Consider the following 13,134-nt stretch of genomic DNA (forward strand, 5'->3'; position numbering starts at 1 on the left):
GTCAGAAATGAAAGCGACAATTTACTCATCGCGCAATCAGCAGCGTGTATCTAAAAGAGGAAAAGGCCCACGGGATTTCTCAGAAAGTAAAGTGTTTAGTTTACTATTCTTTTACCTAATCAGGCAATTATTGGTGGGGCGGCTGTCGGCAACCGCTCTAGCGAATCTGATCGCCTCACGTGCAGACCACGTATGACTTTTTTTCTTTTCTTTTTTTAATTTTTAATTTTTATAAATATAAGTCAGATTACTACAAAAGATATGACTGTTTTTGTGAAGAACAAAAACAGCTGGCACGCACTCTACTTAATTCGTAGCATATTTCATAGTGCGTGAACACACTCTCTCTTTCTCTATCTCTCTTTCTCTCTAGCAGTTCAACTATTCATTAGCAACAAAAATTCAGCCATGGCTGAGCAAGTCCAAGAAACATCGCTACAAGTGGTGAACAAGAATACGAGATTGGGAGAGACGGACGTCCAAGATTGCAGTCTATGGCATCACTTGATCTTCCGCCAAGAGCTGGAAATCGATGACCAGAAACAAGATCTTTGCTGGCTGTGCAACGAACCAGCATCGGGAAGTCCCGCCTACAAATGCTTGAAATGCAACTTCCGCCAACATAAATCATGCATTGACAGACCACACGGCGTAGATCTTGAAATAGAACATAAATATTGGTGGAAACGACATCACTTGATGCTCATAGCCATAGACATCACTATTAACGTTGTTTGCTCGGGATGCAAGGAACCAGTATTCGGTCCCGCCTATAAATGCTCCATACCCGAATGCGCCTTCCTTCTCCACAAATCGTGCGGCGAACTATCCAACGCGATCCACCACCCTATCCACCCAGACCACACCCTTCTTCTCCAAGAGCCATCAGCGGGTGATGACTGTTCTGTTTGCCACAAAAATTGCAGCGGGTCCTTCTTTTACCGTTGCCGCCTCTGTTCTTTCAACCTCGACGTCGTATGTGCTTCGCGCTGGAGAACCAACGCCGACGATTGCCTCAAACACGCACTTGTCCCCTTGCGGAAGGGGATACAGTTCACTTGCGAATCTTGTGGCGAGGAAGCCATGGATGGCGGCTACATGTGTAGCGAATGTCGAGTCTTGATTCATGGTAAGTGCGATCTATTTCCACACACCATTAACACTAAGACACATGATCACTCTCTGGTTCGCACCTATTCTCTAATTTGTCAAGTCGAGAAACAGGACAACGTGTTCTGTAAACTCTGTTATAACAAGGTGAAAACAAAATATGCAGTTTACTTTTGCCGGGAATGTGGCTATGTTGCCCACTTGCAATGTGCAAAGGAGCACCAAAGCTCTAGTGGAGCCACTAATTCCGTTGACTACTTAACTCATTTGGTTCATTTGGTCGAGGGAATCAGTCTAATGGAAGACCAAAAGGTTGGTCCAATGGAAATTAATCATTTCAGTCATCCCCAACATAATTTAATTCTCACCCATGAAAAGCTCATGGATGACATGCGTTGTGAGGCGTGCATGCATTTAATCTTTGGCGCCCCGTTTTACGGATGTGTCCAATGTAATTTCTTTCTTCATAATAAATGTGCTAAACTACCCTTAAAGATTAAGCGAGGCATATTTCATGAACATTCACTCACCCTCCTCTCTCAGACACCATACAAGGATGGATTGTTTTGGTGTGATGCCTGTAATCGTGGTCGCCACGGCTTCACCTATATATGTGACGAATGTGAATGGTACAATTTGGACGTTCAATGTTGTTTAATTCCGGAAACTCTTAAACATGAAGGTCATCAACACTCTCTCTTCCTTGCTATAAGATCTTTTGAAACTTGCAATGCTTGTGGTGAAAAGAGTGATAGTAATGTGATCTTTGTGTGCACAGATTGCAAGTTCACATTGTGTATTAGATGTACAACTCTTCCACTTGTAGGTAAATATCTATATGATACACATCTCCTAAAACTTTCTTATAGACGTGAAGGCAATTCTGAAGAGTATTATTGTTTGATTTGTGAAGAAGAAAGAGATCATCCAAATTACTGGTTCTATTACTGTGATAAATGTAAGTTTACTGCTCATCCCCGATGTATTATTGAAGATTATCCGTGCATGAAGTTTGGAAGTATTTACATAAATAAAGATCACCAACATCCTCTCACTTACAATATATGGGACGAGGGTGGTATCTCTAACAAGTGAACACTTGGTGTAAAGACCAAGAAAAATTAATAAGAATTTAACATTTAATAAATTGTATTTATTAAATGATGGGACTAATAATTATGTTTTAGGCGATAGTATCTATGTTAAGAAAATAAAATAAGTTTAAAATAAATAGTAGAATTATAATAATTATTATAGTGGGTCCTAGTTGCATAAATATTCAATTACATTAATTAAAGTGTGGTTTAAATATATGTAGGGTCAAATGTTAATTGTTAAATGATAGAGTTTTAATAAAATGATGTCCTATTGTAATTTTTATAAGCCAGTGGTTTTTAAAATAGAGGTAATCTCTTATGAGTGCCAAATATTGCATATGTGGACCCCTTAATTTGCGTTTACTAAACCTTTAGCTTTATTATTTTCTAATATTTTTGGTTAGTTTTGATATTTTAGTATTTTGCAGGTCATTGAGAGAAAATAATAGCTTTAAGGTGAAAAATGCAAAGTTTGTAATAAAGCATACTTTGAGAAGACCTAAATGATGTGGTTATGTTCAACCAAATCAAGAAGATGACTAAATTGGAATTTCTCTAATTGAAGTCCAAATCGGATTGAATTAAATTTCAGATTTTGCACATGTCATAGTTTTTTTGCTATAACTTTCTGCTCAAGAATCGGATTAAAGTGAAACCAACAGCATTGGAAAGCTAACTCAAAGTACTACAAATCAATGTGAAATAGAATTTTTTCACTTCGGACGTTTGCTATGCCAAACGTGTCCCGCAATAAAAAATCGTCAATCTGAACGAATTTGGAATCATTTTCCTTCTTGGATGGAGTTTTCAGTCTCCTACTCAAACTAGAAGACTAACCTCCGATTTTTCTAGAATATCTAGGACTTATAGGGCTTGTTTTGTCCCTATAAATAAACCTCTAAGCCTCAAGAAAGAAGGGGAGAAGCTAGAAGCCAAATATATTTTCTTCTTTTTAGTTTAGTTTTTCTTTAGGGTAGGTTTTTATTTTCAATAATCATATGTAGTTGGATTTTCAACTAAGGTTGAGGATGAAACCTCACCATTGAAGAACAACAATATTTTTATGTAAGTTTATATTATCCGATTTTATGAGTTTTTTATTTTTAATTGTTCTACTTCAATTCAATTATTGAGATGATTCTTGGATATATATTGTGATTTACGGATACATGTAATGATTTGAGATAGTTTCATTTAATTGATTGCTTGGGTTTTTATTTATCAAAATGTTGGATATTCATTGTGTTTCGTTCTTCGGGAACATTTGATGATTTGATTTAAATCGGATATCTTTTGTAATTTATACAAAGAATTGATTCATAAATTTTAGTGAGTTTTTGAAGCATAGTAGAACATTGTTGGAGAAATAATCAGCTCCAAAGACACGTGGGCCTATGGTAGTATCGGGGGCCGAGCCCATCGGGTTGGCCCGGCCAGATCAGACCTAAGTACAAGACCATTCGTTATCTCCAAAAAGACGGATATTCAGAATATATCAAAATAGGCTTCTATCCCATCAAATATGGGATAAAGGTACCTAATAGAATGACATTAGCTAAAGGGGTAATGTCCTATCCAGTTTGGACTCTACTACCCAATTCAAATTCTATGAAGATAAAATTAAAGACTATGTGATCTAGGACTCAGACTCCAAATCAGATTATGCTCCAAGTATTTTAGCAGTTTTATAACTGTGAGCCTATAAATAAGACTACTACGCCAGGTATTAAAAAACAGATTCTCTGAACTCTTGAGATTACTGATATTCTTCAGAAAATAAGTTTGAACTGACTTAGGCATCGGAGTGGGGGTCCGGTCGGCACCCCCGACGAGCCGTTTGTTATTTTGCAGATTACGAGGAGAACGAACATCGAGGAAGGCAACGAATCACAAGGCAACACGTCACCGTACCGGAAACTGTACCAACAAACATACATAAGATTTGTGTGGTGAGAACTTCGAATGTGTATTGATGAACATGAGAATATGTTGCTATGATTTGGTGAGTATGGATTTCAAAACCTTAGTATATTTTCTTTTGTTTTATTTTACTTTATTTAGTTTATGTTTCTTTTTTTTTTTTATCAAAAATCAAATTTTCAAGTTTTTTGGAACTAGGTTAAGATTTAATTAGTTTTAAAAAAAAATTGTTCTTAAAAAACACAATTCCCTGGGAGATCAACCTCGCACTTACAATCCATTAACTGCGAACGATTTGTGTACTTGCGAGTATAATTAAAATCTACATCAATCTCCATTTGACACGTGTTGCTACTCGATTGGCCGTAGTGGATTTCATTATCTCCTCCCAACCACTCATCTTGTGCTACGTGTCCCTCACATTATCCATTTTCTTTCTTTTTCTCACTCCCCCTCACCTGCACGTCACTCCTCTCTTCTTCTTTCTTTTCTTTACATCTTTCTCCCTCACGCCCGACACAGGCCCCCCTCTCTCGGCTTCTCTTCTCACACGAACCCCTCTCCCCCCTTCTTTATTTCTTCTTTCTCCACAGCAACCCAATGCCTTTTTCTCATCCCTTTCCTTTTCTTCTCTTTGATTTGCATCTGCTGGCCGTGTGTGAGCTGCTGCCGAGAGTGGGATTTCTGCATAAAGTTATTGTTGGCCGAAAATGCTTAGAAGCCAAGGTGAGATTTTCTCTTCTCTCTTGCATTTGATTTCACTTTTATCCCTTTGAATTTCTGGAAAAACTGAGTGGGTCACTTTGGGGTTTGATCTAGGTTTAATCCTAGGGTTTTCTTTTTATGGGTGATTGTTTGTATTCATATTTTAGGATTTATGCTAGATGAAAATAGAGTTTGATTTGAGTTTTATTTAAGAAGAAAACTTCGGATTTCCTAGATATTCTCTGTTGATGGCCGGATGATGGGTTCCTTGCTTGGGTTTCGGTTTTGGTGGGTGTATTGTGGTGAAATATGGGGCTTGTTTGGCAAAGACATGTACAGAACAGAACAGAACAGAGTAGTGGGTTGTTAATTTTAGAATTAGTAAAAGTTGATGATGTGATATAAAAAGGTGAAAAAGTTTTGTTTTGTAGTGAATTTTTTTATTTGAATAGTAATAAAAAATTATTTATGTGATATAAAAAGTGAAAAAAGTGAGAATGTTTTGATGTTGATTGGTAGTAAGAAATATAAAAAAGTAAAAAAAAAGTGCATAAACAGTACACGCATTACTGTGTACTGTTCTGTAACTTAACAAACAAGGCCATGAAATTGGGGATGTTTGTGGTGGATGATTCCATGTTTTTGGAGGTTATGGCCGAATGGGTATTGTTTTTATTTGGGTTTTGAGATTTTGGTATTTACTGTTTTGGCTTCAAATTGGGGTTGTGTATTGGAATAAATTGGCATTTGTTGGTGATGGATTTTGATGGGTGTTTTACAAGGATTTGGATTGGTGATTCTTGATTGGAATGGGTTGTGTGATTCTTGGATGTGGATGGCCGAATGGGGTGATTGTTAAGCTAGGTTTCAGAATGTTTTTGAGAATGTTTTTGAGTGTGATTTTGAGTTATGGTTAGAGTGATTGATGATGTTGGTTGAAATTATGGAATTGAGTTCTTGATGGAATCCAAAATTAGAATTGATTTTGGGGTTCCTTTCTTTTGTAGCCGTATATGTGTATTGAAATGGTGGATTTATGGTGTTTTTAGTTGTTTGATTTCCATTGAATATTTGAGGTTGCTTAGATTGGTTGGATTCTTGTGTTGTTTCACTTTTAGTCTTTGGGTTAATTTTCTATTGTGATTGATGTTTGTGGTTAGTTGATTGGCATTTTGATGTTTATTTTGGGTGACTCTTAAGTGCTATAGCCATATGATATTTGGGTTGGAGTTTTTGGGCTTTGCTTGGTAGATGCTAGGTTAAGGTCTTGGAATGTGTCTTTGGAAACTGGATGGGCTAATTTGGGGAGATTACGATGGTGTTGAATTGTTGAATGTTGTTTATATGCTAGTTAGAAATTCTGGATTTTTGAAGTTAAAACTAATTAGGTTTGTTTTGCATAGAAATTTTCTATGACCAAATGGATGAATATTATTTGTCGGTTGGCCTGGTTGATTAAACTATGGTTTGTGGATTTTATAAAGAGCTGAATATGGTAAGGTTATGTTGGGGTGAATGTCAATAACAAAATGCACAGCGGAAATTATCTACCCCTCTTTGTGCAAATTAAATAGTCAATCTAACTAGCACCATAATATCAACTCATCCAAAAACAATGCAGAAAAATAAATCCAGCAACCACCACAAGCAAGACACCAAAATTTTTACGTGGAAAACCCTCCGGTGTGAAGGAAAAAACCACGGGACCTAATCCAGTTAAAACTTCCACTATCAACAATAATGGGCTTACAAATTGTCTTCTCTAGAACAATATCTAGAGGTTATCACCACATCAAGAATACACACATTCTTGGATTAAAACATAAATTCATCACTTCAAAAGTGAATTCCAATCAACAACAAAGAAAGGTCTCACCAAGTGGGGATGAACAACCAAGCAACTGGAGAGGAAGTCCAACGATCGACACCAGTCAATGCGTAGCCCTCGTTGTCAGGAACAACATATTGAAATTTCATCAAGATCGGACCATAAATGACCCTCTAATCTCTGACGGAAATGGGTATGTGTAAAACACTATTTTTCTCTCCTCCCTCACTGTTTGCTCGAGCTTGTTTTCAAAAACGAAGTGCTTCCCTCTCTGTTTTAGGCTTGAAAAAAACTGCAAGCCTTTTTTTCTTTTTCTTTCTTCTTCTTCTTTGGTCGCAAGTCACACACTGTGCGTGACTTGCTTGCTGCCAATAGAAACAAGGGTTGTCTCCCCTGTTTCTTTGGCCTGGGTTGGTCCCCCTCGTAGGAGGGACCACCCAACAGGTTAGAATATGAGCTTAGGTGTTTGATTTACTATAATGATTGAGTCTTTAGATAATATAGTTTTAGGTATATTGACTTGTCATGGGTTATTGTTTCAATGTCGATTGTAAGACTAATAGAGGAGTTGATTTTAATATGAAAATTAGGATTTCAAAGTATTTGTGGGAGTAAAGTTGAGTTGATTCTAGAATGGATGTAAAAAGTATTTCTATGTGATTTTGCGGAAAGTCTATGGGTGTCCCCTTAAGAACAATGAGTTCATTTGGATGTCTAGGAAATGGATTGTGAATTAATGGTTTTATCCCTCATTATGATTTCATTGGTATGTTGACTATGAAATTGTATTAGGTTATGGTGATAAATGATAAGCTTTTAGTTTTGTACTAATTTGGCGATAAGAAACAAAGTAATAAAGTTTAGGGGCCTAAAATGTATACCAAGTGAACAAGTAATTAAACAACCAATGCATTTATTCTTATTGAGTAAAGTAGTTGTGTATTAATGGATTAGGCTTAAGTGTTGCATGTGTATACATATACATGTATATAGTTTAAGTACAAATATTGTTAACTTAGTAAGTAAATGACAAGCTATAAAAGGATTAACAGTAATTTTGTAATACAACAATAATAGATAAGTAAATGGAAATAGTAAATACATCTTTGTATTAATAAACAAAGATCATATGACCCTAAACCTAAATGATATCCTAATAATAGTTTAGGATACCTAACTATCTTTAGAAGCGTGTAATGCAACGTGTGAGCAAGTAGATAATTTATGTGTCATAGAGTATAGAGTTCAATAGCAGAGTCTAACATTATAATTGTTTGCAGTGTCATGTCATAATTGGAGACTTTAATGGGTTCTTCATTGTTGAGTTCGAGTCGTGAGTCTAATGCAGCCAATGTGATATTTTACTCACTGAAAAACTATTATTTTCATATATTATAGAATTGCAAAATATATATATTGTTTTGTAAATCCGAACCAACTGTATGTTAAATATATCTGTTTTGTTTGATTTGAGTACTTTAGAGTATGTTCAAATATATCAATGATAGTTTCAAAATATAGTATAGTGTGTTGCATGTTTTGAATGAAATATTAAAATGTTTAGAAATGTATTATTTATCAGCATAATAGTAAGGCAATACTTACTAGTCAAGCACATAACTTTTTTTCCCGCTAATTTTTTTTTTTCCTACCGCTAAGCATATTTTCACTCAGTTTGAAAGTCTAACGTGCGCTTCACATGACCATGACAGAAGGAGCCGTTCTTCACGCCATCAACCAAAATCCTCACCGATCTCACTCATCTCCAGTCTGTTCTTCTTCTCTCTTATGATCTCTCATCTCCTTTCTCTCTAGTCGGTTTTGTCGCAGGCAAATAAAGGAAAAGGCTATAAGAGATTTTTTCGAACCAAGGAACATCATCTCGCCATGCCCAGAGTTTCAGACAAGGGGCAGACATTTTTGTATAGTTACCCATCAATTTTTCCCCTCCTTTCTTACCTCTCTCCATTATTACCCCAACCACCAACTGTATCGTCCCCTTCACTTAATTCGACAAAAATCCAAGAAGGATCTCCCCCATCACTTCTCTCTATTTTTCTTAACCAACTTTCAACCATCCATGAGCAAGCAAAGGGGTTGGAAATCTACATCCGTTTGCAAGAGAGAGGATGCACTAAGAAGTTGTTGCCATCTAGGACGAGTAACCAATGTGAGGCAAGGGCAACATTGGCTAGAGACTGTGCACTTCACAGGTCCACTAACTAGATCAAAGAGCAAGGTTAGTTGCCTTATTATGTAGGGGTTATGTTCCTAGATTTATGCTACCGTTGAAATTTGTGTATGGTTGATGCATTAGCTGAATTTGAGTGTTTTATGCAACCTATTTGGCGTGATATGTGAAGTTTTGTTGGTGTAATGATGGGTAATTTAGGGTGAATGGGTAATTTTGATCATGCATCATCTTGCTAATTTGAGGTAGTATTTCAAACTCAATCAAGGTGAAGAAAAATGGCCTTAAACTTCTTGTAGAAACTAGATCATATTATTTGGTCTGGGTTATCAAAAGTTTAACCTACATATTAAGCTTAAAGGTCATATTATTTCAATTCTAGGAGCTTGATTCTGTTTATTTTGGAACATCCCTCTCTTTCAATATTAATTCTAGGTTTTCATTCCATTTTAAGAAGAGTCGTATATCAGATATAGCAACAAATTTAGGATTATATGAGGAATAGTTTTCGAAGCTCTTACGTAGATCTTGATGCCTTATTTCAAGAATTTGGACCATCGTTTTACAATGATTCTTTACGAAATTGGATAGTTCTGAAAGTTGTCAGAATATTAGTCCTGACATGCATTTAAAAAGCTTGTTTGAGTTCATTGTTTCAATATGGACGTGCTTATTAAAAAGTATTAGTCCTAAATGGTGCTCGTCTAGGCTTTTTATTTCTCTTCGTTACAAATATTGCTTTATTGGCATGGGCTGACAAGATTAGAATTTTGTAACTGGCATCCATTCTTATTTTGATAGCAATTTATAATAGAGAGATTTATGCTTTTACATGGACTTTGTAAAAGAGGATGAAACATGTGAATGTATGATTTCAACTTGAAAGTTACCCATATGTTCTTTATGGTAAACTGTATGTCATGTATGCCCTCATAATTCTATCCTCGGTCTCATCTTCATGGGCAAAGAATATTAGTGATGGGTGGTGGAAGAGCAGTAGGTTTTTCTACAATTCAGATTTCTATAGCTTGGAAAACTGAGTCCAAAAATTAGATATTGATGCCAAAATTAGTCTTTTAAGGTTAGTAATTATTTAGAGGTAACAAAATTAACCACAATAGATACATTTTAGACTAAGTAGTTGATTTGTGCACTATAGCATCCGGACATGTATGTGCAACATCCTAGGGTTAGATCATATAGCCTATGCTTTGCTATAACTTAGAAAGATTGTACTGTTTGTTAAGTCTAAAATCATTATGTTTGTCTTGCTATTAAGTTAATACATATTTATGCCTTCTTACATTTAATAATAAGTACAAGTGTTAAGTGCTATATATAGGTTAGACTTTATTTAGATGTACAATATCGGGACACCTAAGAAATCGCCAAGGAAGCAACCTAATAGTGGTGCGGACAAGAACAAGGCTCCCACCGCAAGTTGGCCCCTAGCAAATGAAGAACACTTGGTCTTCACTTCGCTTTCGCTGGTCCAAAAAGGGGTTACATCCCCATTTGGCCCTCACTTGCAGAAAATTACTAATGAATTGTATGGTCATATTGGTCGGATACAATACACCAAACTTCAAGTGAAACCTAAAATAGATCACTTGAAAGTCAACTATAAAGATTTTACTATGCTACTAAGCAGTAAGGTGGGTACTAGCTTCGGATGGGACCACACCACAAACACGGTCACGAATAGTGATGACAACTGGGAGTAGCTAAAAAATTTAAGCAACAATTCAAAATCTTATTCTTCTTATAATTTTAGTAATCCTTATTTCTAGCTAACTTACATTGTTTATTGTTTTATATTTTTTTGGTAGAACTTTGGGCTTCACAAATATTACAGATTCAAGTCTGGTCTGCCATCCCACTTCCCACTGCTATCCATCATATTCATCGATACCTATGCTACGGGTGACATGGCCGACGCTAGCACACAAGACCTGCTAGACACCCCTCCAAAAGAGCGTGGCATTGAGGACCCTTACATTGACTTGAACTCGCCATGCAACATCATTGAAGTGGAAGAGAGCGAAAATCTTAGTCCTTCGAGACAGATTCCACAAGGTAAGGGTAAGAGGTGTGCCACACCGATGCAATCCTCCTGGAGCAGCAAGTGGACTGCCACTGGTGATGCAGCAGCTGAAATTGACCGAATGACGGGCGAATAGTCCGAAATGAAGATGGTTTGGGAGCAGAAGCAGCGCAAAGAGGTGGCTTCAAGTTGTGGACCAGATACGGTGCTTGATGCGATGGTGGTCCTCAACGAAGTTGCCGCGGAGCATCCTGTGATGGAAGTCAACTATTGGAAGGCTGCCATACATTCCAAGACCGAGCTAAAGCCAAGATCTTCATTGGGATGGAGCCTAGTAAGAGGGAGGGATGGCTGCTTAGAGGGATTAACATGGACTGGTGATTTTCGGTTGTACTATTTAGGAAGGTGGGATGGTACTATTTTCGGTCTTACCATTTAGGAGCTGAGTTTGGGCAGCCAATTTTCCCAGTTTAAGTATCTCAGTAGGAGAAGTACTATGGTTGTTTGAATTATTGAACTTGTTTATTTCTAACATTTATTTCCCAATTTAATATTACTAAGTGTTGCTTCTAATTTACATGGTTTACTAACTTTGATTGTTTTAATTATTAAACTTGTTTATTTCTAACATTTATTTCTCAGTTCAATATTATAATGCCTTAATTAGTATTCACTAATGATGAGTTCATAGGTCACATAAAATGGCTGCTGCTAGACCGTCAACTACAGCCTCTGAAAACTGGGAGGATGAACTGGAGGCATGTTCGGATTCCGAAACCTCATGGGGAGACGAGGATGATTTTGACAAAGAATCCATTGCATCGTCGCTTGCCAACGACGACGTGTTCAGCAAACCAAACGTTGCAGAGGTTGAATTAGACCTTATGCGAATGTACATTACACTAAAGGAGTAGAAGCACCAAATTATAAAAATACGACAGGACCCTATACCCTAGAGAACATCAAAATTAACGAGCCCTATGTGGCTTCACTGGGTGTTATACAATCCCAATCCTAATACATGCTACGTGCACTTTTGTATGTGGCCTGATGCTCTTATTGCTCTTTGTGACACTTTGATGAAGAATGGCTTCCTACGTAGCAATCGTTACGTGACGATAACGGAGTAGGTGGCCGTATTTTGCCTACTAATGGTCCACAATTGGTCGCAGAGAGACGTGGTTGACAAGCTCCAACGATCACTACATACTGTCAGTGTATACTGTAAAAGGGCGTGCAAAGCCATTTGTCGGTTGGTTAAAACCATCATCCAACCCACTCAGACGCAGATGCCACACCCATTCGTCGCTCGAAATGGCAACTATTACCCGTGGTTTACAATGAGCATCGCTTTCCTAATTAAAATATTACAATGTGTTCCAAACTATAGTTGTTTACAGTACGTATCGTTCTATACTTTTAACACATTATTGAATCGCAGCAATGTATTGATGCTATTGATGGGACACACATCCATGTGAAGGTGCCCGGGGCGAATAACATGAAGTACCGAGGTAGGAAGCAAACAACCACTCAATACGTAATGTGTATAACGGACATGGATCTATGCTTAACTTTTGTATATGCTTGTTGGGAGGGAAGTGCACACGACTCCAGCATTTTTGCAATGTGTGTTAATGATCCAACACTATACTTTCCAATGCCTAAAGAAGGTATTATAACAAAAAAATAATTTATGTGTAGTGTAGGCTGTGTCATCCTCGTTATTTTAGTTTGCTTAAATTGTTTTTTCAATTTTTACTTGCGATGTAGGATTCTTCTACCTCGTGGATTCCGGATATGGTTGCTATGGGGCTTCTTACCACCATTCCGTCGTGAATGGTACCACTTGCAAACCTTTCAACATGGACAAGAACTTCCAAGGACACTGAGGGAGCTGTTTAACTATAGGCACTCATCTCTACGGTCCGTGGTTGAACACTCTTTTGTGGTATTGAAGAATCGATTTCCAGTTTTATACAAAATGCCCCCGTACCCACTACGGTACCAGCGGCTCTTTGTCATTGCATGTTGTACTTTACACAACTTCATCAGGAAGTTTTCCGGGACGGAGGATCCATTTTTTAAAGAGGCATTGAAGAGACTAAACCCTTGGGTTAATCAAGATGATTGGCTGGAACAAGACATGGCCTCAAACGTGTCACCAAATGAGCGACCAGACCAATCAAAAGTAGTTCGGTCTTTATGGGGCAAGTAAGGGAAGCAATGGCCATCAGTA

General features: G+C 37.2%; 2 protein-coding genes across 6 annotated transcripts; both read left to right on the plus strand.

Annotated features, from left to right (window-relative positions):
• Positions 1 to 333: 333 nt before the first annotated feature.
• Positions 334 to 2,205, plus strand: LOC133881335 (uncharacterized). The gene is made up of 2 exons (XM_062320258.1): positions 334 to 1,129; positions 1,277 to 2,205. Exons 1-2 carry the CDS (start codon positions 409 to 411, stop codon positions 2,203 to 2,205), a joined length of 1,650 nt encoding a protein of 549 aa, XP_062176242.1. The 5' UTR covers positions 334 to 408.
• Positions 2,206 to 2,218: 13 nt separating this feature from the next.
• On the plus strand, positions 2,219 to 11,468 carry LOC133881865 (uncharacterized). 5 transcript variants are annotated; one of them, XM_062320912.1, is made up of 3 exons: positions 2,224 to 4,209; positions 8,373 to 8,899; positions 10,681 to 11,468. In XM_062320912.1, exons 2-3 carry the CDS (start codon positions 8,741 to 8,743, stop codon positions 11,029 to 11,031), a joined length of 510 nt encoding a protein of 169 aa, XP_062176896.1. In that variant the 5' UTR covers positions 2,224 to 4,209; positions 8,373 to 8,740; the 3' UTR covers positions 11,032 to 11,468. The 5 variants fall into 5 exon arrangements, with proteins under 5 accessions (XP_062176900.1, XP_062176896.1, XP_062176897.1 ...); XM_062320913.1 differs by lacking the exon at positions 2,224 to 4,209 and adding an exon at positions 4,282 to 4,853; XM_062320914.1 differs by lacking the exon at positions 2,224 to 4,209 and adding an exon at positions 6,332 to 6,853.
• The last annotated feature ends 1,666 nt before the right edge of the window (positions 11,469 to 13,134 follow it).

Source organism: Alnus glutinosa, chromosome 11, assembly GCF_958979055.1.
Source record: "Alnus glutinosa chromosome 11, dhAlnGlut1.1, whole genome shotgun sequence".
NCBI lineage: Eukaryota > Viridiplantae > Streptophyta > Magnoliopsida > Fagales > Betulaceae > Alnus > Alnus glutinosa.